General features: G+C 44.0%; 2 protein-coding genes across 2 annotated transcripts; one reads left to right on the plus strand and one right to left on the minus strand.

Moving 5' to 3' along the window:
* Positions 1-1,491: 1,491 nt before the first annotated feature.
* On the plus strand, positions 1,492-13,605 carry KRT77 (keratin 77). The gene is made up of 9 exons (XM_036759840.1): positions 1,492-2,067; positions 5,881-6,095; positions 7,575-7,635; positions 8,464-8,559; positions 9,942-10,106; positions 10,838-10,963; positions 12,027-12,247; positions 13,076-13,110; positions 13,310-13,605. Exons 1-9 carry the CDS (start codon positions 1,492-1,494, stop codon positions 13,603-13,605), a joined length of 1,791 nt encoding a protein of 596 aa, XP_036615735.1.
* A 7,725-nt stretch (positions 13,606-21,330) lies between these two features.
* Positions 21,331-22,592, minus strand: LOC118850441 (creatine kinase U-type, mitochondrial-like). The gene is given in 1 exon segment (XM_036759841.1): positions 21,331-22,592. A coding segment is annotated over 1 exon segment (1,254 nt). The 3' UTR covers positions 21,331-21,338.
* Positions 22,593-25,210: the final 2,618 nt, after the last annotated feature.

The raw sequence follows: 25,210 nt of genomic DNA on the forward strand, positions 1-25,210 counted from the left end.
TTTTGCGTTGGAAAGCTTTCCCTCCTCACTTCCATCTTTCTTCAACACCCAGCTCAAATATCACCTTCATAGGAAAGCCTTTCCCAGTCCCTGCAGTGGCTAGAGCCTTCTCCTCTACAATTACCTTCTGTCTACTCTGTATGGTTTTTTTTTGAATATTCCTGTTTATATACACATTATCTCCCTCATTTGAATGTAAGGTCCTAGGGACCAGAGCCTCCTTTTGCCTTTACTTGCATCCTTCATGTTCAGCGCAGTGTCTGGCACTCAGTAGATACTTAATAAATGATCGACTATAGCCAGCTTTCTATGATCTGCCCCAGTGGAAATGCAAAATAGTAAATAATCAAAAAGAGATTTCTCTTTGGTTTGGAAATGCTCTGTCTGATTTTCTACTACGTGACTAACCTTCCTAATTTGATTTGGTTCATGTGGATGCTAGCATAAACTTGTGTTTCCTTGAACTTCCAGTGGCTGATAATCGGGGTATGTAGAACCCACTAGAAAGGTACTAGGGTTTGGAAAAAAAGTGATAGGTGGATGTGGAGACCTGGTGGCTGCATGTCAAGGGGATACAATGAATTTATGGGATGTCTTCACCCAGCGTTCTCAATAGTACATCATATATGATAATTTCTTATTGAAACTCACTGTGAGTGGAAGTGGGGGTTGGTGGCTGGGACTTATTGGGAACGAGAATCTTAGAGACATCAAGAACTTTCCTAAAGGTCACAAGCAAGATCTATGTAGAGTTGGGTCTGATTACAGAGTATATTCATGTGTATTAGGTAATTTTATCCTTACGATAACTGTGGGAATGGACACGGTGTTTTTATTCCCACTTTGGGGATGAGGTGACTGAGGGTCAAAGAAAATGTGGGATAAAAATCTAAGGCTTTGGCAGTAATAACAGCACATAGGACAGGAGTGGGGTGGGAAGGAGAGCAGAGGGGACCTACCAAACATCTCTACGATTCTTGTTCCAGAAGCTGCCCACTAGCCCCAGCCCTAGCCATTTCGATTAGTGTTGGAGGATGACCGGGCACCCCCACAACTTGCCCCAGATTTCAGGGCACATCTCCAAACAAACAACTCTCTTGGGGAGTTGCTTGGAAAAAAATGACTTAATGTTTAGGGGGAAATGATAGAAGAGTTTTCATCAACCAGATCCTGGGTGATCATTTCAGTTGAATCTCTAAACAGGTAGAGAGAGATGAAAGATAAATAAGCAAGTTAGGGAAGTTTGTCTGCAATGGAGTTTTTGCAACTCCTAGGTATTAGTTTTGAACCAGACTCATTGCTGGCAGGTAAACTAAATATTATTCCCCTCCCAAGGGTTGGAGAATGGACCCAGCCCAATTGCATATATAAGGTGCAGTGCCAGTTTTCTTGTCAAAGGAGTTGTGTCTCCTTCCTGCTCTGATCTCTTCCTCTTCCTCCTTGACAGGGCCTCTTCTTCTTCTACCTGTCTCTCTGGATGCTTGAGAAACAATGAGCCGGCAGTTTAGTTCTAGGTCTGCCTTTGGACTGGGGAGCAGGCATGTTTACAGTGCCAGATCCTCTGGGGCCTTTAGTGGCAGAAGCCAGACTGGTGGTTCTGTGTGCCGCATAGGTGGGAGGTGTGGAGGTGGTGGCAGTGGTGGTGGCAGCTTTGGGGTTTACAGTCGGCTTAGGGGCAGTTACAGCAGTCAAAGCCTCTATAATCTGAGTGGTGGCAGAAACCTCTCCAGCAGCCTGCTGGGGGATGGAGCCAGTGGCTTTTGGCAGAGCAGAGGAGGCAGAGGTTTTGGAGGTGGTGGTGGTGGGCGTGGCTTCGGGAGCAGGAGTTTTGGGGGTGGTGGTGGTGGGCGTGGCTTCGGGAGCAGGAGTTTTGGGGGTGGTGGCGGTTTTGGCCTTGGGGGCTTTGGTCCTGTCTGTCCCCCAGGGGGCATTCGTGAGGTGACCATTAATCAGAGCCTCCTTCAGCCTCTTGGGGTGGAGGTGGACCCTGAGTTTCAGAGAGTGAAAAGTCAAGAGCGTGAGCAGATCAAAGTTCTCAACAACAAATTCGCTTCTTTCATTGACAAGGTGAGTGGCTTGCTCCCAAGTTCAGAAAGTGGTAGAGGGAGGCGCCAAGTCCTGGGACCCACTTGGCTGATTGGGGGCCGCCCCACAGGGAACGAGTTCTGCCCCCCCCTTAGATTGTGAGCGCCTCAAGTGTAGGGATTGTCTTTTGCCTTTCTTTGCATCCTAAGGCAAGGCACATAGTAGGTGCTTAATAAATGCTTATTGACTGACTGACTGACTATCTAGCTCTAGTCGGGCAATGGATTATAGGAGCCTAGGTTCAGAGCCAGGAGGGACCCACCCATTTTATAGATTAGGAAAACTGAAGCCAGGAGAAGTTGAATTGTTTGCTCAATGTCACAGAGCTAGTGAGTGTTTCAGGTAGTATTTGAACCCAGGTCTTCCAGACTCCAAGTCTAATGCCTAATCTGCTACAACAGATTTTGTGACCTAAGGGGAAGCAATTCAATGCTGTAAAGCCTCAGTTACTCCTCTAGGAAATGCTTTAGCTTTGCCCCTCCCCCTCCCTACTCTTGGAGAAGGAAAGGGCGTAATCCACGGGGACATTAGGGGTCATCTCAACTTTCCCCCTCTCATTTTCCTCCTCTTCAAAATAAGAACCTTGGACTAGATGATCTCTGAGGTCTTTTTCAGCTCTACAGAAAGTATTTTTTACCTGGGATCCATAAACTTTTTTCTTAAAAATTTTTTTGAAACTGTACTTCAATATAATTGCTTCCCTTTGTGATCCAATATATTTTATTTTATGCATTTAAAGACATTATCCTGAGAAAGGGTCCAGAACACCAAGTTTAAGGACCTGTGCTTTAAAGACTGTGATGGTCTGTCAGAAAAAAGAGACCTGTCTTCCCACTGTTAAACCTGAAAATTTGGTTGAAGGAAACAACAGAGCTAGGTGATAGAAAAATCCATGTTGTTTATTATTTTCCCTTAAAGCATAGCGGAGCTAGCTTACTTGTACGTACAAGGAGTCAGAGTATAACCTCTGGCTGCCTGAACAAAGCAATGAGAAAACTTATATACGTTATTTTAGCAGAGCTAGCAAGCCTGTATGACCTCATTTTTATGACCCCAATGTATGTTTAACCATGATACAAGAAGAGGATTTTCCTTAATGGAATAGATTGTAAATACAACAAATTAGATAGTTGACAGAGTGTCAATTGGAATTACTACCCCAGGATCTCTGTGTTTAATTGGCCATTAACATTCCACAACATAGTATATGCCCATAAAATATTAGGATAAGGAAAAGTCACATAATTCAAGATAGTGTCTGGGCTCAAGGTTTTCACCCTTAATGGCCATGGACAGAGCAAGAAATGCTCCATCTGGATTTGTTGATACAAGAGAACAAAGAGACTGTTAGGATCAGGCTTTTCTTCTGGTTAAGTAGTTCAGGCCCTGAGTCTATTGAAATTACAAAAATGATATAAAATAGTATAATATTTTCCACACCACCCACATTCCCTTTCCTGCAAGGTTGGGAAGGGATGGTTGACCCAGCAAGTGCCTCTGGCTGCATGTAACAGTTACCACATAGGTTTATGAATCTTCTTGTGTCTCTACCTTCAGATCTTTGAGGGCCAACAATATGGAATCACGAGAAAAGGAAAAATTGTTTTTTTTTTTTTCTGCACCCTCCCCTCCCTCCTAGGACTACCAGTTTTAATCCCATTTTGTGTCTGGTTTTAGAAGAGAAATCATTAAGCGCTTTGGCAGCCTAGCAACCACTTTCATTTTCCTCCCCTTCCACTCTATGAACCGGGACTCAACATCTGGCTGTTGCACCACTCTTGGGAGGATTCCCAGAATGTAAGAGGATTCTCTTTTCACCCTCCTGGCTATGGTATAATAAAGAAGCAGAGATCCAGAGAGGTTCAGTCACTTTCCAGAGAAGTTCAGCCACTTTCTTCAAGTCCATACATCATGAGAGTGTTAGAGACCAAACTGAGAACCAACTCAGTTTATTAACTGTACCTGGAAATGTGGACATGTGTGTTTGTATTTCAGCCACAGGATCCCAAAGAGAGGGGTTGGGAGAGAGGAGAGCAGACACTGAGAATAGGACAGAAGGGGTTGGGGGAGGACATGGGAGTGTATGGAAAGGAGAAGTCTGTTGGAAGTTGCCTTCTTGGTTACTTTGGGTTTCTACTACTTTCTACTCCTCCTCTTCCTCCTGCTCCTCTTCCTCCTGTTCCTGCTCCTCCTGCTCCTCCTCCTCCTCCTTCTTCTCTTCCTCCTCCTCCTCCTCTTCTTCCTCCTCCTCCTCATCCTCTTCCTCCTCCAACTCTTCCTTGTCCTCTTCCTTCCCCTGCTCTTCCTCTTTCTCTTCCTCCTTTTTCTCCTTTACCAAATTCTCTCCTTTCACAGGTGATTAAGCTATAGACAGAAGACAGGTTAGCCTTGCTTTGTGGATATGCTTTGTAATCCATGCCTCTGTTGGCCAAAACAGTTTTTTAAAAAAAATTCCTGTTACTTCTAACCATTCCACAAACATTTATTGAGTATTGTGTGTAAAACCTTGTGCTAAGTAGTGGGATGATAACATCCCAAGATGAACTAGACTGTAAGGTTTTTGATAACAGGGTTTAAGTTTGTTCTTCTTTATATCTCTCTCTGTCCTCATCCCTCACCCCATGTTCCACACATTGTTATAGAAGCACAGCGGCTCTTTTGTTGATTAGATCTAATCTCTCCACTCACTGTACGAAGGTTGGACTTGGACCTGTATTAAATGGATCTCTATTAGAATCTCTGCCATTTGCAAGTTGTGTGATGTTTGTCAAGCCATTTCACTCTTTGTGGCCTCGTTGTCCTTCACTGTAAAAAGATGATTAGACTAGATGATCCTGAAGTTCCCTATCAGCTTTGACGTTCTTCCTGTGAGTAACTGCAGAATAAAAATAGGTTGTGGAGAACTGGAATTTCTCACAGAGTATCTTTGGAAACACTCTCCCATAAAAACAAGTCATACTGACACCACCCTTGGAAGCCTCTTGCTTAACCTCTTTTCCCAGTGAAATAAACAAGAAAGGGAATCATGGGAGATTTTCCTCTCTGGGAATTTTTTTTTTCTGTCTCCAAGCCATAATCAGTAAAGATCTAGCCCCTCAAACATAAGGGGGCTTGAGATAAAGGGGCTTCCAGATGCTCTCTGAGCCTAGAAGTGTTGTAGAATTTTGCTTGAGATGGGTGTCACCATTGCCACCTTCAGTTACAAAGGGTTTGCCAGCTAGCCCTGCTCCTTTGGAAGGAGGTGGCCTGATGCTGGAAGGGAGGATAATGGGGATTGGGAAGGGCCTAGGAGAATGTGGAGAAGTGGGCACATTCTGGACCCCACTCAGACAGGGGAGTGGTCATTGGCTGCTCTATATGACTAAAGGTGAATTAGCAAGGGCTGGAGATAGCCCAAAATACAGAACTGAGGGGACAGAGGAGGGCTTGGTCGGTAGCCAGTGAGAACAGATAGTGTGGACGGTTCCTATCCTCAGTAACAAGAATAATGCCCCACATTTCTTTGTTTACCAAATACTTTCCTTACAATAACCCTGTCAAGTAGAGTAAGTTATACTCTTTTTACAGAACAGGAAACCAATGAATGAATGAATGAAAAAATGAATGAATGAATGAAAAAGCATTTATTAAATGTTTACTATGGGTCAAGCAATGTGCTAAGCACCAGGGATACAGATGGAAAAGCGAGATAGTCACTGATCTCAAGCAGCTTCCAGAATGCATTTCAGGGGTTCAGCTGTAGGACTGATGACAAAGTTCAGGAGTCCAGGCTACAGTAGCTCTTTTGGCATTCAGGTACGGTTCTTGGAGCAGCAGAACCAGGTACTGCAGACAAAATGGGACCTGCTGCAGCAGGTGAAGACCTCCACTCGGAGCAACAACCTGGAGCCCATCTTAGAGTCCTACATCGCTGACCTGAGGAGGCAGCTGGAAGCCCTGAAGGGAGAGCGGATGCGTCAAGACTCGGAGTTAAGAAGCACGCAAGACTTAGTGGAAGACTTCAAGAAAAAGTGAGTGTGGGAGCCTTGGGTGGTAAGAGGAGTTAGGAAAACCTGCCATGGCGGAGAGGGAAATGTGGCTTTGGGGAAGTACTGGTTGTGTGACCTTCTGTAGGTCATCTCTCCTTTTGAGGCTTAGTTCTCACCTGCAGAATGAGCATATAACCCCTCCTGTCTTACCTATCTCCAGGACAGTTGTGAGGTTGCAACAAGATAATGTACATAAAAAAGCTTCAGAACCCAAAGTACTATATACATGTTACTATACCTCCATTAAAGTACTAGCTCTGAAACCCCATCATGTCATGGAGGTTACCCCACATTATCAATGCAAGTAGATTACAGACTATGTCAGCTGCTGCCAAGTTAGAACGACTCTGTGTGTCTTATCAGAGGACCGATCAGAGAAACCCTTCAGAAGGATGACTGTGATGAGGCAGAACAACACAGAGACCATTTACTTGGGGGTAGAAGGGTTTTTGACGTGCATTGGTGGAGAGAGTTTCCTCACTGGACTTGGGAGGCAGAAAGACCTGAATTCAAATCCTGCCTCAGCCTCTTAATAGCTGTTGTGACCATAGGGGCAAGTCACTTAATCTATTTCAGCCTCAGTTTCCTCATCTGTAAAACGGGAACAGGAAGAGCACCTACCTCTCGGGGTTGTTGCGAAGATCAAATGAGATAAAGCACTATACAAATGTTAGCTATTATTCGTAGCCTTTTAAGAGTTATGGGAATGACAGCGCAATGATACCTGTGAATGGCATCGTTATCCAGGGTGAGTCTCAGACTAGCTTTCCTCTGCAGCTTGCCTCATTTCTGAGCTACCTTCCATGGTATGTGCCTAGGAAACTCATCAGAATAAATGTCCTGGAGTCAGATATGCATCTATAAATACGTCATGGTAGTAATAAGAATATATTGGAGTGTTTTATAATTACCCAATTATATATTAATAGTGGTAACCCCACACTTTCCAAAACTATAATTGACATTTTAAAAAAATAGCATGCCATAGTGGAAAGGAGGCTAGGCTTAAATGGATAGATGGATAAAAGAAGCATTTAATAAGTGCCTACTATATACCGTACTCGGTGTTCTGGGCGCTGGGGATACAAATATAAAAGTGACACAATCCCTGCCTTCAAGGAACTTCCATTCTAATAGAGGGAGAGCTCACACATATTGAGAAGTGGTGACTACGGGGTGGGGGGGGGGAGGGTTTGATATGGAGAGTCACAGGGATGCTGAGTAGAGCCTTAATTTCCATTTTCAATTGTAATATTGACTTGAATATGGTTTCTAGAACGAAAGTGACTTGTTCAGGGTCATACAACTAGTAAATGTTTGAGGCTGGATTTGAACTTCCTTAACTTGGGCTTAGCCCAGAATGCCACCTAGCAGCCTCGGTCTGGGGAAGATGCATCTGGGGGCACCTCAAGGATTCAGGGTTTGCCCGTTCACATTTTTCTTGCACCTCTCTCTCTGCAGGTATGAAGAAGAAATCAATAAAAGGACCAATGCTGAGAATGATTTTGTCGTTCTGAAGAAGGTGGGTGGTCAGAGAGGGCTAAGATGCCATTTGGAGAGACACTGGAGGGTGGGGCCAAGAGTGAGAATTGCAGACATGAGTAGTAAAGTCATGGGATTTTGAGATAAAAGGGACCTTTGACATCATCTAGTACAAACCCCTTCCCACCCCCAATACATAGGGGAATTGAAGCCCAGAGAACTGTAATGATTTTCTCAAGGACACAGGTAGTTTAGAACCCATGTCTTGTGCCTCTAAATCAAGCACTCTTTCCCTCCGTTACAGGTAAATGAGGGGAGTTCTGGAATACCCTTAGATTCTGAGTGCTATGGTCCTGAGTAAAGTCAGATGCCTGGAGGCAGAGGAATGAACAAGTTGGCCTGTGAAGTATCAATGACATTTAAATTATGTCAGCTCCTTAGGAGAGAAAAGTTGAATCTTGGCTCACTCGGAAGGCCTGACATATGAAAGAGAGACTTTTAAATCTCTTCATTCTTATCTCCTGAGAGTTACATTAAAATCACTAATGATCTTTTTGATTATTCATGATCCAAGGTAACCCATGCCCAGCTAACGAGAGTCAGGCTGAATTTAGCATTGCTTGTAGGGCCAAGTAAGTCCTTGGACTTTCTCCTCCCCAAGGCCAGACCTTGCGTCAGAGCTATTTGCAAGTGGTCACACTGACTGATCTGAGACTCCATTCCTTTCTTGAAGTTCTTATCCCTACCCTCAGGTAAAAGCCCAGCAGTTGGGAAGTTAGGAAGACAAGGGGTCTGAGTAATCCACAGTTTACCCATCAACATTTGAGAAATGGCTATGAGGTCAAAATATCTCTACTTTTTTGTTCAGGATGTAGACGCTGCCTATATGAACAGAGTTGACCTGCAGTCTAGGATGGACACGCTGCTTAAGGAAACTGACTTCTTGAAGTTCCTGTATGAAGCGGTAAGGTCTCTATCCATAGGGAGTCAGCTTCATCTCTTGTCTAAAATTATGAATTTGGCATGATTCTCAGGAGAAAAGGAGTCTTAAGTCCTCAGGTCCTCATCTACTCTTTGGGAATGTCACTGGATTTGTTCTATAACAGAAAAAACTCAGGAAAAACTTTCTGAGTATTAAGATGGATATTGGGATTAGGGTGGTAGTTTTACTTTTCTCTGGAAATCTTTAAGGACCTAAACCAAACTTTATATCTTGGTTAGATCAGGAGTGGTCCTGTCTGCTACTTATTTCAACCTAAATTCAATTCAACAAACAAATATGTACATGAATATGTATATATATTTTAAATATCATATACATTTCTCAATATATCTCTTCTTTCTCCTAGCAGAGAATCACTTCTTATAACCAAGAATAAAATCAAGAAATATTTATTAAGCACCTATTAGTGAAAATACAGAGAGTAGGCATCTATACAAAGAGAGATATGATGGTGCTCTCTTATCAAAGGGTTCATATTTTATTGGGGGAGAAAAACATGCACGCACATAACTATGATGCATGGGAGAATAAGGAAAGTAAAGGAGGGATCCAGACAAAGGGCTCTGAGAAATTGGAAGAGGGAGAGATCCTTCTTCCCTCTGGGGAAGAGTTCAGGGAAAGCTTAATGGAGGAGGTGACCCCTGAATTAAGCCTTGAAGGAAAGGATGGATTTGAACAGATTAAAGATGAGGGATAGTGTGACCACAAGTACAGAAACAGAAGAAGACTAAATGAGAACAAGAGGTGGAGGGTAGTCCAGTTTGGCTAGAACACAGAATACAGTGAAGGAAGGTAGCATAAGACTAGAAAAGTAGGTTGGAGACACATTGTACAGGGCCCTGAGTGCCAAGATCAAGAGTTTATACTTTGTTTGGTAGGCAACGGGGAGACACCTCCCAACCTTTAAGTGTCCCTATATGAAGACCTTTGTCTCTGTTCTTGAGGTAGGGGTTAACTAAAGACAAGAGGCTATATAATTCCTGCCCTCTGGGAGCTCCTAATTTGCTGGGGGAGGCGGGACACACACCTAGGGTAGAGATAGAGAAAACAGAAACACAGGTAGGTGGCAGAATGAAACTCTAGAGAAGATTTTATGTACTTGTTGGGATGGGGTTAGAGGGCAGTGCTGCTAGCAGGATTGGGGAGACAGGGATTTAGCAATGGAAAGCTTCCTGGAGAAGTATGGAGAGTGTCCTTGGAGGGAAGATGAAAGCAAAAGCTGAGCACCCAGTAAGCAGCTTTCTCTCTCTCTCTCTCTCTCTCTCTCTCTCTCTCTCTCTCTCTCTCTCTCTCTCTCTCTCTCTTTCTCTCTCTCTCTCCCTCTCTCTCTCTCTCTCCCCTAGGAGTTGTCCCAGATGCAGACTACCACCACTGACACCAATGTCATTCTCTCCATGGATAACAACCGTAGCCTGGATTTAGATAGCATCATCCAGGAGGTCCAAGAACAATATGAACTAATTTTCCAGAAGAGCAAGGCTGAGACTGAGGCTAGGTACCAGGACAAGGTGAGTGGCCCCACAGCTCAAGCCTTGTCTGCACTTTGGTTCAAGGGTCAAAGTGGAACAGGCTCTCTCAAATGCCCCGTATGTATATGCTTAAGGTGGTGTCAACTGAACTAAAAAGCAGAGAAGTTAAATAGGTTAAAATAATAGAAATCCAAATGCAGAGTCCTCTACCTTCAGACCCCTGCTATAAACACTGGAGGAGAGCAGCAGGAAGAAGAAATCTATCTGCTGTTCTCGGGAAACTACTAGGCTAAAGGGGAAGATGGACATATGTCTAAGACAGAGAAACAGGAAAAGGAGAAAATGCAAATTAAGTGCATTGGGGTCCATAAATGCTGAGGATAACGGAGTAGTGGCTTGACTAGAGTCATTTAAGTTAGTCAGGGAAGGTTTCTTGGAAGAGTGAGTGATAAGCATGGGTAAAAATTTGAGGGGAGGGTCCTACTGGAGGAATGGTTGGTGTAAAGACCCAGAGGTGGGAGAAGATCGGTGAAGGTTGGGGAGAGAGAGCAAGTTTGCCTGATTGGAGCAGAATCTGAGCCCGGGAATCATAGGATATAAGAGTATTCAGATGGGCTATGAAAGGTAGGGGACAGCTCTAGATTGAAAGCAACCTTGTTTAGCACATTTGGGTGGTTGTCCCTTAGGAAGATTGGCTCTGATTCCCAGGCTCAGGCTTAAGGTACATAAGGTGAGCCATCATTGAGTGTGATGTGGTCTCTGGCCCATAGTACCAGGAGCTCCAAATTACAGCTGGCAGACATGATGATGACCTGAAGAACACTAAGATGGAGATTTCTGAGCTCAACCGGACTATCCAGAGGCTACAGTCAGAGATTGGAAATGTGAAGAAACAGGTAGGATGAATTTCCAGCTTTAATTTAGAAAATAGCCCATTCCTGTCTCCCTTCTTCCAAATACATTTTAGTGAAATGTTCCTATTTTCCCATTATACTTTTCCTAGAGTGTCTACCCCAGGACAATGGGCCTGGCCCCCAAACAAGAACTGAGAAGAGTTAAGTCTTGCTCTCCAGGATAGAATTTGATGACTCTCTTCCTTCTAACAGTCTATTTCAGACTGATGAGTAGTGTTTTTTTAGGGACAAGGGTGATATACTGTGCGATACCAGCAAAGGAATTAGCTGTGGTGACCCTGTAAAGCAGGAGGGAGAGTACCTTAACACACAAAGGCACTACATGAAGGAATTAATTTTTGATTTTTCCCATGAAGGAGAGGGGACTCAGAGGATCCCAGAGGGTGAAAGTCAAAATATACTTATTTCTATTGGATTTGGGGTTGTGGTTTTGCTTCATGTATAAACATGGGAGGTTTAAATGAGATGGGAGTTCACACGTCTTTAGGTAAGAGATAAAACCATCTTGTGGGGCTGGGGCTGGGGGTAGCTAGAAAGGCAGTAGAGAGCTTTATATCTTTGGGTGTCACCTACTTCTCTTTATTCACTCTCTCTTCCCATCAACTTCGCCCTCTGAGATGGGAATGGACAGTTCCATCTTTTAGGAGCGCATAAAGGCAGAGAGGCAAACTATACATTTCACACATGGATGGAGGAAGAGAATAAAGCACTTGGGTATCAAAAGCATCCCCTTCATCTGTTGAGCTACAGGGGAGGGAAGTAGGTGTAAAGATATAATGATGGCTAGGAGAAGAGAATCTGTATAAACTATCCTTGCCTTCAGATTCACTGAATCTAAATCTAGTCTCTAAGTCTTTTCTCCAGCTCTTCCCCAGACACTGCACAATCTTGGGTGAGTCAGTTCATGTCTCAGTTTCCTGGTCTGTAAAATGAATACTTTGGATTGGTGACCTCCAAAGTCCCTTTAGTGCTAAGAATCTAGGGTTCCATGAATGATGCAAGCGCCTACATCATTGTCTCCCTTCCTGGTTTTTCTCTGGCACAGATTGGCCAAGTGCAGTCACTCATTTCGGATGCTGAGGAGAAAGGGGATCAAGCCCTCCAAGATGCCCAGGAGAAACTGCAAGACATGGAAGAAGCTCTCCATCAGAGCAAGGAAGAGATGGCCCGCCTTCTGAGAGATTACCAGGAGCTGCTGAGCACCAAGCTGTCCTTGGATGTTGAGATCGCCACCTATAGAAAGCTGCTGGAGGGAGAGGAGATTAGGTGGGCATGGGGTCAGCCAGAGACTCGTCTCAATGAGCTGGGTGTGCTCTTGGGAGGTCATTTTCTCCATCCCCTTGCCTCCAAGCTTTCCCAGACAGATGAGGCTCTTTCTAGTGTCTTATGATCCCTGAAAGAGGGCAGTGTGCCAGCCTCTCTCAAACTCTCCAGTGTTTTCTGATAGGAAATACTTCCTTGGGTCTAAGCTCAGCTCTTGCTGCTTTAGGATGAAGACATTCTTCTCTTAGTTTCTAGGTTTAATGAAAAAAGAGCAGCCTGAGCCTAAGTTTACCTAGATGGGGGGTGGGGTAGGGTTGTACACTGAACAATTAATGCTTAACTTAGGCTATGTCTTACAGAGAAGAAAGAGCACTGGACTGGGTAAGGAGACCCAGGTTTTATTCTCTCTTCCACCACTAATTGTGAACAAGTTATTGCCTCTCCCTCGATTTTCCTATCTATAACATTAGAGGTTTGGACTAACTGATGTCCAAGTTCCCTTACATCCCATGATTCCACCCAACCCTGATTTCTTTGAGTACTTGCCTTATTTCTTTCTTGAGAAGCTGTGTCATGGGACCAGGAGAACCTGGGCTTTGATGCTGCTTCAGACATTTACTAGCTGTGTTTCCCTGGGAAAGTTGCCTAATCATTCTGAATCTCAGTTTCCCATTCTGTAAAGCAGGCATAATCATGACACATAACAGAACGTCATGGGGATGAAATGGTATGTTAGGTGTTTTATAAAACTTAAAGCACCATGTATTTGTGAGTTACCTCTATTTCAGGTTTTGTGGGTCTGGTTGACATACCTCTGTTTTGTTTTTTCAGGATGTCAGGAGAATTTCAGAACCCTGTTAGCATCTGTAAGTAGCTGAGTGTGTGTGTGTTTGTGGGGGAGGGGTGAGGGGCGGGGGAGGACTTGAGGATTGCGTGGAGGTGCTAGACCTCCCTGAAGGATGCTACTAGTAACTGATCAGTGTGGCAGGAGGGACGCCAGCACACGTAGTGGCGTCCTTGTTGACCAACTGTAACCAGCCCTTTGGTCTGGGCTTTTCTTTGCAGCCGTACAGAGCAGTAAAGTCACCATCGGAGCCGGCGGCGGCGGGAGCTACGGAGGAGGCAGTGGCAGCTATGGGAGCAGCTCTGTTCGGGGCTCTGGGAGCTTCAGCGGCGGAGGGAGTTATGGGGGCAGCAGGGGCGGCGGCGGTTCCAGAGCGGGTGGTGGAGGAGCTTACGGGGGGAGCAGCAGTGGAGGGTATGGAGAAAGCAGCAGAAACAGGAAAAGTGGGCTGAGCTCCTCCAGGGTGCAGATCATCCGAACCTCTACCAACTCCTCCAGCAGACACGTCATCGAGTAGTGTGACAAAGGCTCTAGCCATCCAGAATTTTCTTGAATTACAGCTGCCAGTTTCTGATCTCAAATGCCCCTCAAACCTTTTCCCAGCCCTTTTCATTAGCCTCTTCGTGATTTGCCTCAACAATTTTGTAAATACATTGGAGCCTTGGTCATGCGTCAATGTGTGTGGGGTGTCCTAGGTGTGTAGAATTGCACTGCTGGATGGAAATGGGCTTGGGCGGAGGAAAGAAGAAGTTAAAGGAGTAATATATGGTTGATTCCAAGCAATAGATAATCTAAAATTCATTTATAGCTGGCTCAGTCAGCCAGAAAGAAAGACAGACATGCACACAAATTCTCAGACATAGATGGGTCATGCCTGACCTCACTATTCTCCCATTTGAGCCCATCTATTGAGATCTAGAGCCTAGTTTTGTGATGGAGAAAAGGAGCTTTCATGGAATCCCCAATGAAGTTAACTGAGAGGTAACTGTAACTGTATCAAGTGTCTCAGCTCCAGAGGTTGGGATCCTCAGTGGCCTTTTCTTTTCCTTGGCCCATAGTTTGTATAACAACCTGACTTAGTGCACAGGCATGAACATTTACTTCTGGGTAGTTATTTGTAAGGTAGGCACTGCCTGAGAAGAGATTATCTGCCATTTCCCTACACATAGTGCTTGGAATGTAATTAATTAACTCCTCACTCTTCTTGGGGACCATAGAATCTCCTGCCCATACTAGAGGTTGAAAACAATCTAAATGGCCATCCTAATCCTGAGGCCTACCTTGGGATAGGCAATAATACTCCCATGGGGAAGGGTCCATTGGTGATGGGCCTCGCTTCCGTAAGGAAGACTTTTAGTTGGGAATAGGAGGAAAGAGAACAACGGATACCAGCCACTGGGTTCTGCTTCTGCCTTGCTCTCTAGTCATATGCCCATAGACATCCACAATCTCCAGATGTCCTGCTAGAAGTTCTGTCAATGCAACTGGTATTTTGAAACCATGCTTAGCCTTCTAGTTGTCTTTGCTTTGCCTTTCCTGCCTGCCTGAGTTCTCCAGATAAGGGATATTTGTGTGCCTACAGGGGGAGTCTTTAATGAGATTCTTGAAGCAGTCTTAAGGGATAGTGGGGGATTGAGGGTATGGACATATTGGCTTTGAAACAAGGAATTTGGTTTAGTTCCCAAGACATGGACTTACCTTCATTTTCTTCCTTATTTCGAGGTAATACCACTTCCTTCTCTCTTTGCCCCACTCCCAGCTTTGAACTCCTTTCATTGCTGCTGATGAGGATAACATGGCATCTAGGTACATTCACCCTCTTGGGAAAAGAATGGCTAGCATTGTATTGCCATTGGTTCCATTTTGTTGTTGAGGCTTGGTTTTCAAAGGGCTGACATTTTGGGTGCTTTTCCAATAAACCATTCTGTATATCAATCTGTTTGGCTGGACTTTTCATCCCTGATCCCATCAGATCCCCTTTGGGTCTGAATCACTTGCAGGTATGGTCTCACCTATTATTGAAGAGACAATAACACTTATGAAATACTTTCCCTTGGTACATGTAGCCCTGCTGCTCTGGCTAGTATAATCCAAAGGGAGGAGGAAACAATTAGTCCTCACTTTTGGAGAACTTCTAGCCTGATATCAGAGATGGGGCATGTTTTAGGGCATGCAAACACACATAAAGACACAGACCTGGATAGAACTCTTAGATTTTAGTCCTGGGGAGGGGAGTTAGGGAAGACTGGGCTGAAGGATGAATTTTATAGAGTATGGAAAGATAGGAAGGGCAGAAATGGCTAAAGAGAAATGAAAAAGGGTATACCGGGTGGGAGAATGGATAATAGAAAGGTTCAGTGGTAGTTGAGGGTAAGATGTAGGTGATGCATATTGAGCTATTTTTTTGGAGGGGTGGGGTAAAGGTAGTGTCTGGGTTGAAGAGTCAGTGAGTTGAAGAATGAGAAGGTTGCTATGGGTGGAGAGTGGGTTCTGGTAAATACTTAAGTGCTCTCACTGAAAATTTAAAAATCAGCTAGAGCAGGTTCAAGTTGGCTCCAGCACACTCCTCGATTGAAGGACTTTTAAACCCATGTTCCTAGAGAGGTAGCTATTGAAACTCAAGAATGGAGAGGCTGGGGGTGGGGAGAACCCCTTTTATACTAAATACTTTGTTGGTTCACACCGTATTTCTTTGCAGTCACATGAAAGATGCAACCTACTTTTTTCCCCTAGAGGGAAAATATAGATTGAATTTGGGTACTGAATCCACCCCAAACAGAAACAAAATTGATATTGATAAGAGATTTCATTCCCAGACACACCTCACCATACTTTCAACTACCCAGCCTCCCTGAGAAATTCTGTCTAGTATCATCTGACTCAGCAGCAGGCCTGTGGGAGCAGGATCTGAAAATGGGACTGATGGGCAGGATGAAGGAAACGAATAGGAGCACGAGTGAGTGTGGGCCAGAGGAGAAAGGAATCTTATGTTCTATTTGGGGAAAGTAGGACCCAGAGAATTTACTCAAAGCCATATAGCAAACAAGAGTTAAGATTGGAATTTTCTTTTGTACTAAGTTCAGTCAAGATATAGAACCAAGATCTAGATAAGAACTACATTACAACCAGATATCTGCAAAACAGTAATTGAAATAGTTTGCCTTAGTTTAGCACTTCCTGTATTTCAAAGCTAGTATCTTACTTGATCCTCAATACAGTCCTGTGAAGTGACTTTAGTAGGTTGTGGAATCATAGACAGAGAGCTCAAAGGGATCTTAGAGACTATAATCTAACTGCATCATTTTACAGAAAAGGAAACTGAGGTACAGAGAGGTTAAGTGTTTAAATGATTAACTACTACAAGTCATAATTATTCTAAGTGGGATTTGAACTTGGGACCTCTGACTTCAAATCCATTACTTTCCCCATTCTACCACATTGCCTCAGCAAGTAAATGAACTGAGGGAGGTCAAGTGACTCTTCTATCGATACTCAGTGAGTTGGTGGTGGAGCTGGGATTAGAACTCTGTTCTTCAGAGGTTTAATCTCAGAACATTTTCCATTATATCAGAAACAAAAAATATTTTCAATCTCTACTTAATCCACTCCCCCCTGTACTTCTTGGCTCTAGCTTCAGACTCCAGGGTAAATTTGTAACATCTCACTATGGTGGGAAAACTCCCCTGAAATCTTCTGTCCCTTACAAACCAATACAGGTGCTGCAAGAGAGAGCACCAAGAGGCCAAGTCTATAATTCATATGGGAGGTAGACAGTGCCCAGGGCAGCATGAGTCCCAGGGCACAGCTTGCCAACTGCACCTCCCTGTCAGGCTGTCGTTGGGGAGGGGCACTCTGGGAATCCACCTTTAATTCTATTAGCTCCCCAACTGAGAGAGATTTTTATCTTTGGAGGTGATTTCTAGAGGGAGGAGTCCTTTTCAATTTGTTATGCATTCAGTTGCATCCAACCTTAGACAAGATGTTCACTTCCTTGTCTGGGATATTTCTAAATAGAAGGAAGAGCCTCTAAAAATTCATCTTGCCGTAAGCACATGTTGTAACCATTTGGTCTTGGATCTGGTCTTCAAGTCCCCAAGAGATGTATTAAGGAAAATGGAGCTCCCATGGTTTGGGAGGACTGGCTGCTTCTCTGCTATTACCAACTTAGTCTGAGGAGGAAATTGATACAAGTTCATGTCAGTGGCAGGACTAAGATCCCAGGTAGCTGGGCTCTGGACCATCAAAATGAATCAAGTCTTGCTGACCTGCTCTTAAGCCTAGAAAGGGACTTCTACAAAGAAGCCATCAAATCCACGACCCAGGGTTCACGCACCTCTTTCCCTTAAAACATCTCAAGCAAGTTTGATCCTGCCCAGTTCTCCAAAGCTTCCATTCCACAGTCCTTCGTTCTTTGGTCCCAGTCTACAACAGCCCTGACCGTGGAGAGAAGAGTTTTTCTCAAGTGCATCTGGTCTTATTTTGGCTCCAATGTGTATTCACTTCAAGATGGGGATGGAGAACAGTAGCTGGTGATGGTCCAATAAGTGGAGACTTATGAATAGAAAAGTTATTTCACTGCTTTCAAAGTTTAAGGTCAAACCATTCCAATTCATTTTACCTTCTTCCTTCATGAATTCTCTTTTCCACATCTTCCATCATATCTATGGATTTTCTTGAGTCCTCCCTATATTGCTTATATTTCTCCTCAACTGGGGAATCTATACTTTAGAAGTTTCTTCATCCTTCCCTATCTCTCAGGAGAGCATCAAGCACTAGATGCATAAGAATAATAAATGGCAACTGATTTTTAACTTTAATCCTAACCTCAACCCAGAAAAGAACTCTAAGTTAAACTGTAATAGGAAACAAGCCAGACTCAGATAGTGACTCGAACAATCTGTAGGCATCTGTAGTGCTGAGGATAGATCAGTGATCTTGTAGTCAGGATACCTGAGTTCAAATACTGCTTTAGACATGATCTGTGTGACCCTGGTTGAGTCACTTGACTTCTGTTTCAGCCTCAGTTTCCTGATCTGCAAAATGGGGGACTCAATGGCTTCTAATGTCCTTCCACAAATCTATAATCTTATGTTCTAAGTAAACTGTTCTGCTTTCTGTTTTCCACAGTCAGCATCTTAGCTCTTACCTCTGTGCCTAGGTTGGATTATTCTGCTCACCTCTGCCTCTTAGAATCTTTAGCTTTCTTCAAGGCTCTTGAAGCCTTTCCTGACCTCCCTACTTGTTAGTGTCCTCTTCTTTATCAAGTTATCTTTCTTCTTCTTGTATCTGTTTACATGTAGGGATCCCTCCATAGAATGTAAGTTCCTTGAGGGCAGGGGTTGTTTTTCATTTTTGTCTTTGCATCTTCAGTATCTGGTGTAATGCCTTCCAAGTACTGATTGAATTGAATTGGACCTTAACCCCAACCCATCATAAGCCTTAACTAGTCATCACAATAGTCCTAACAGTGATAAGTAATTCAGACTCTAATCCCAATTTGATGACAATTCTAACTTTGGTAGCTCTAACCTTGACTTGGTCTAAACTTTGTGAGCATTAAGCTGAAGGTCCACAAGACTCCCAAGACTTCTCTTCTGCTGATCCCCAAAGCACATCTCTCCACCAAAAGTTGAGACATCTTATATTGGTAAATATTTTGTCTCAGTATAAGCTCTCTCTCAATCCCTAAATCAATGTAAATCTTTTTTAAGTCAAAAGAGGCTTAATATTTCTACATTTCATTCTTGATTCTCTGTCTCTCTCTTTGTCTCTCTGTCTCCATCTGTCTCTGTCTCGCTCCTACTCCATCTTCCTCATTACCCTCTTGGAGCTTCTTTTCTCCCTGCACTTCTGGTGAGTTCTTCCCTCAGTTCGTTGTGTCTGTTCTGATATCCCCCTCTCTTACAGAAGAAGTCCTAGCTCCTCCTCCTCCTCTAGTTGTCAGCTTTCAACATCCTTCCCCAGTCTGGCCCTCCCTGCCATTGTCTTTGACTTCCCTCTACTCCACCCAAACTTTGTTTCTCTCTGTTCCTTGTTTGTTACCTTCTCCCAACCCCGAGGCTGGGCCCCATTGGGTTGAGGTGGCCTGCCAGTGCATGTTTCTCACCCCATCTCTTTCCTCAGCCTCTTCCCTCAAAATATCCCTCAAACCATAACCACACCCACTTATGCCCATTCGCAAAGTCTCAATTTATTGCATCCCATTCAACAATGCCCTTATGCTGAATGACAAGCCCTGGGAATGAGAGGTGGGAGTTTCTCCAATCTCAGCAGTTTTGTCAGTCTGTTAGCCAGCATTGATTAAGTACTCACTGCATGCCCTGTGTTAGGCACTCTTGGTGGTGGCAATAGTGGTGATGATAGTGACAAAATAAATAGAATTTGCATATGTTTATTTAGACATAGTGTTCTATTTTGGAGATGTGGACAAGGCTCAGTCAATGAAAATGACAGGAAGGCAAATGTTGATTTAGTATAAGTAAGAACCTTTTAACCATCAGAATTGCTCACAGTATCGTAGACTTGCCAGCTCATAGAATTGGATGCAGTATAGTGGAAAGAACATAATCAAAAGTCCTAGGTGCTAGTCTCAGCTCTACCATTACCTAGCATGTGAGATTGTATCTCTGTAAGTCTTTGTTCCTTCATCTGTAAGATGATGGAGTTTGACTAGATGACATTTAAAGCCCTTTCTAACTCTGAGATTCTTTGCAACCATAAGTCTGCAATCAGTCTAGGGGGTAGAAAGATCTTCCTTATACTGAGCCATCTTCTCCTTCCCTAGAACTTCCACCTGCTGGTCCTGGTTGCTCCTTATGGAATTGAGAGCTACAGTGGAGTGGATTGCCTCATAAGATGGTATATCCTATTACCAGTGGTGATGGAACACGAGCTAGATGACAGTTTCTTGGGGATGTCTGAAGAGAGGATTCATGCATTGGTAAAGGAGTCAGACTAGATGATCTTCAAAGTACTTTCCAAACCATGGAACTCAGAAGACTTAGATCTTACCTTCAAGTTGCTTATAATCTAGTCAGGGAACATGAATTGAACACACACAGAGAGAAATATAATGATATATCCCAAAGTACAAATACATTTAGAACCATTTGCATAAAGAAGGGATGCAAGATAAAAAGCAGAACTAAGTCACTAGTTGGGCAGCCATAAGCCAAGGGAGTCTCAACTGTAGGAAATGAGAGATATAGATTGGTCAAGGGAAGTGGGAGGAAGCATTCCCAGGTAGGAGGCAATGCATATTCAAAACCAAGGAAAGGAGGGAGGGAATTATGGATGACAGCAAAGAGAGGAGACATGGGCAGTAGGTGAGAATGGCTAGTCTGCATGGAGGGTTTTTGTTCAGGAGAAATGAGGAATAAGTGGGTGAGGTGAGTGGAAGGGTTATATTATTTAGGGAGCCTTGAAAATATAATCAGGCTGAAAAGGTGCCTACCTAGTCATAGATAGGACCTTCAAAATTATTGCTGGGTTCTGGAAATGGGAATGGGAGTGGAGGACTCTATATGGGGCTGGATTGAGAGGAGGAGAGCATAGAAAAGAGTGGGGTCACTTTAGAAGGCTTGTTAGAGGAGAGGATTGTGGAATAAGATTTATGGAGATGATGCAGGAATCCTGGGTTTCATCTTGACCAGCAGAAGGCCATGTGAGAGATTGTCCTCATGGCTTTGTGCTGGTTAGATTATGGAACAGTTCTCCCATAGGAACCTAACAATCGTTGAGTGCAATATATAACCTACATCAAATTGCTTACCTTCCCGAGGAGAGGGGAGGGGATGGAGGAAAGGAGGGAGGGAGAGAATTTAGAACTCAAAAATTTTTTAAAGCAAATGTTAAAAATTGTTTTTAGATGTAATTGGGGAAAAATAAAACATTAAATTAAAAAAAACATTGAGTTCACAGGGAAGCATGAGACCATTAGTTCAGAGCTAGAAAATATCTCAGAGATCATCTAGTCCAAGCCCCTCATTTTATAGATGAGAAAATTGAAGCCTAGAGAGGTTAATGACTTGTCCAAGGTCTCTAAATTAGTAAATAGCAAGACCTCAGAATATCAGGTTGTTTTCTCATTCTTTCTTCCTCTGCTGTACACACTCATTGGATCTCTTTTTTTTTTTTAGAGCATAACAAGTGGGTTTTACTGGGTCAAGGGTCAGATTCACAGTTGGCAGGAGAGGGTATTGGCTGAATAATTGGCTGAGAGCTTGGGAAGATCTATGGGCAGTTGGAAAGTTAATTCTTGGTGTTGACAATGGGTGCAGGCACACGGATGTCTTGTCCTCTCTCTAGCCGCTGCTCACAGTCAATCAGGTAGTTGACCCCATCAATGACAAGCTGCACCAGCTCCACCTCTGATTTGCCTAGCTGATCCAAGTTGGAAATGTCAAAAGTGCTGCCTGTGGCTGCTGTGTCCACCCCACCAGTTCCATGTTTTTGTAGCCTTAGGTTCTCTAAGATCTTGGCGAATCGACTGTCCTTGCTTAACAGGGGCAGTTTGACATGTACGCCTGCTCAAAGTCCAGTTCCCAAATTAGAAGGGCAAGTCAGGATGTAACCCAAACGCTCATTCCACATGAACTCCCAGCCACGTTCTTGGATTAGACGTTCCACCTCCTTGAGCCCCCGGCAGAATCTCTCGAACACTCTTTTCATGTTGCCACCCTTTTCCATTGAGATGACCCGTGTGTGATCCTCCTCATTTACCCAGATCAAGAAGCTTTTTCCATTGTTCTGCCATATTCCTCGAGCATCTGGCCAGTCTCGGGCCATTCCTGCTGCTGTCAGCAAGGGAGACACAGGCTTGTCAAATAGGAAGTGGTCATCAATAAGCTGCTGTTGCTCAGCCTCAGTCATCTCACTGAGCCGGTAATATCGTCCAGCCAGGTCACCCTGCAGGCCACTCAGTGCTTCCACTACAACTTGTTCCACTTCCCGTTGCTCAGCCCTTGTACAGGCAGGGGGTAGACTGAGTCCCCTGGTGCTTCAGCCAGTCCGAACTCTTGAGGATAATACATACCTCTCATCAAAGTGGCCTGCTCGAATCTTGCTGGCATCCAAGTCTGTGGTATGGTTCATTGTTCGGGGATCATAGCCGTTATGTCTTTCTTGGATCACAGGGTCAAAAAGCTCAGCAAATACCTCATAGGTCTCTTCATCTCCAGCTACCATGCCCACAGTCTTGATGAAAGGGTGACCAGGACTGTCCACACCAGTCTGGATACACTGGTCTAGTGTCCATCCTGTGGGCGTGGTCTTGTCGCAGAGCCGGGCATAAACAGCTGGAGTCAGGTGACTAGCCATGCAGTTGTTATGTTTTCGAAGGTCAGGGTACTCTGCACTGGGTGGGTACAGCCTTCTTCGATTGCCAGCGGCTCGTAGTGGGTCTGGGCAGAGCAGATACCCAGCAGCCAGAGACCCTGCGCCGGCCACAGCAAGAAGCCTGAGTCCTGGGCGGGCAGAGAATAATTGGGAGAAGGAACTAGCCATGGTGTGAGGGCCGGGTACTCGATCTGGGAGTTAGAGCTGGAGCAGGGGCCCAAAGCGAACCAGAGGCCGAAAGCTAGATCTGGCGCTGGAAGGGGGCCGGAGCTGGGCCAGAACCGATGCTGGAGCAGAAGGCGAAGTGGTTGGAGACCGGGTAGAAATTGGAGCCAGAGGCTGGCACTCGAGCTGATCAGTTGTCTGAAGTCACAAGCTTCCAGTCAGCTTCTCTGTCAGACTTTGTGGAGTGTGGAAGTTGGTTTGCCAGGGAATTTTCTTCCTCTCTCGGCTCTTCCTTTTCCCCAGTCTCCTGGACCTCTTTTTTGCTTATAGAATGTTAGCATATATAGAGAATTCTACCTGTGGTACCTCTCTCATGGAGTTGTTGTTAGAATTAAATAGGATAATGTGCATAAAACATTTTATAAACCTCAAAGGTCCATATAAACATTAACTCTCATTATTGTTGTTGTTCTCTCCATTGTCTTCTTTTGATGTCTCATCATAATGTGGCTGACCCTGGGTTCTTGAATGACTTGGGCTCTATGTCAATGGAACACAAATTCTGATATGCTTTACCATCCAGGAGAGGTTTTATTTCAGGGCCCTATAGGTCTGTCTTCCAAGGGACCAACTTCACCAAGAGTGCAGAGGCTTATCCCCAGATAGGTGGCCACCAACAGATGAATAGTTCTATCTCACAAGGTAATTGACTCCATTGTTGCTTTCAACTCTAGAGGGATCAACCAGGACCAGGAGGTGGAAGTTCTAGGGAAGGAGATGACAGCTCAGTATTAGGAAGACTTTTCACTAGACTGGTCACAGACACCTAGGCTCAAGGAACCTCAGAGTCAGAAGGGACTTTAGAGGTCCATGGTTCTTTTCATGTCTCACTCAAATGTGGAGAGGTTTGCATTGGTGGAAAGAGGGAGCTTTGACACTGATGACATCAATGATCCCTGAAGTATTGAAGATTTTCAGTTTAATTCAATTCATTTCAATCTAATCCAATTCAATCAGCATATATCAAATGACTGCTACTGTCACTGGGAATGACAAAAAAGTTATTGCACAGGAGAAAGAGCATTGATTCTGGAGTCACTGGACCTGGATTTAAATATTGCTTCTGATTTTTAGCCATATCACTTTGGGTAAGCCTTTTGATCTTAGACCTCAGTTTCTTCATCCGTAAAATAGAGACAGGGATGGGGGAGGACTAAATAGCCTCCAAGGCACTGTTGTAGGTCCTGGGGGTAACAAAGACAAAAAAAGAAAAAAGAAAAAGAAAGACTTTGCCCTTGGGGAGCTTGTATGCTAGAGGGAGATACCATGTATAAACAGATAAATAAAGCCAAGATAGTTTGAGAAAGGGGTGGGTGAACATCAGAAGGGACTCTAGAAGAGAGTGTTGTATGAGCTGAACTTTGAAGGAAGCTGAGGATTCTAAGAGGTGGAGGTGAACAGGGAGTGCATTCCAGACACAGGAGATAACTTGTGAAAAGACAAATTGGTGGGAGATGATGCAAAAGACTTTCGATGCAAACAGGGAAGTTGTCATTTGATCTAGATGTGATATGGAATCACTGAAGACTTTCGAGTAGCATAATGGCACGGTCACGCCAATACATTAGAAAGCTTATTTTGGCAAGTGGAGGTTGAATTGGAGGTGGGAGAGACTAGGAAAGAGAGATTAATTAGGAGGCCATTGTAGGAGACCCAGTGAGAGATGATGAAGACCTGAACCACAGTGGTGATTTCACAAGTTTGAGATTAGGGTATGGATGCAAGAGTTGTTGGAAACATGGAATTCTGGTTGGGAGTAAAATGTCAATTTAAGTCAAAAAGCATTTATTAAACATCTACTAAGTGCAATCAATGTGCCAGGGAATACAAAGTCCCTGCTCTCATAAGATTTACATTCCACATTTCTTCTTCTGTAAATTGTGAGAGCAGGGATAGGAGTGTAGGAAAAGATCATACTCCATCATTTGGTCTCTGTCTAACTCATGCATAACACATGGAGTTATGCTCATAAGTAGGTGAATATGTTAGGTGCATGGGAGCATTTACCTCTTAGACTTTTGGCCCATTCTCCCAGCACATGTTCTTCTGTGTCCTAATAATACTTGGCAAAATGGGCACGTGGTAGAAGCTTAATGAACTTTGTTGGTTGGGCGGTGTTCATGTGTTTATTTAATTTCCCCTAACAGCTATAGTCATGGTATGTCATAGGAAGCACAATTCACCAGACATTAATATTCTGATCCCTTATCCTGCCACCAACTCTATGACCTCAAACAAGTTGCTTTAGGCCAGTCTCCCCAACTGTAAAATGAAGGAATTGGGCTCAGTAATAACAACTTACATTCATAAAGAATTCTACAGATACAAAGTATTGCTCTTCTAGGTAACGAGTACAAGGAAGATCACAGGATCATAAATTGAGAGCACTTTAGAGTTTATCTAGTCTAATCCTGAGTTCGCTATTAAATGATATTCATCCCTATTTGATAGATGAAAAAATTGAAGCTCAGAGAGGTTTGTAGATTTAGAGTTAGACACCCAGTTAGTGTCAGAGCCGAGACATGAACCTGGCTTCAGAGGATCGTAGAGAAGTGGAAGGG

Source organism: Trichosurus vulpecula, chromosome 5 (genome assembly GCF_011100635.1).
Source record: "Trichosurus vulpecula isolate mTriVul1 chromosome 5, mTriVul1.pri, whole genome shotgun sequence".
In the NCBI taxonomy this organism is placed as follows: domain Eukaryota; kingdom Metazoa; phylum Chordata; class Mammalia; order Diprotodontia; family Phalangeridae; genus Trichosurus; species Trichosurus vulpecula.

Bases quoted from the DNA above. Each gene is read 5' to 3' on its own strand.
- KRT77 (XM_036759840.1), top strand. From the start codon at position 1,492: ATGAGCCGGCAGTTTAGTTCTAGGTCTGCCTTTGGACTGGGGAGCAGG. The intron at 6,096-7,574 runs GTGAGTGTGGGA...CTCTCTCTGCAG, and splicing joins GTGGAAGACTTCAAGAAAAA to GTATGAAGAAGAAATCAATA. The intron at 10,964-12,026 runs GTAGGATGAATT...TCTCTGGCACAG, and splicing joins TTGGAAATGTGAAGAAACAG to ATTGGCCAAGTGCAGTCACT.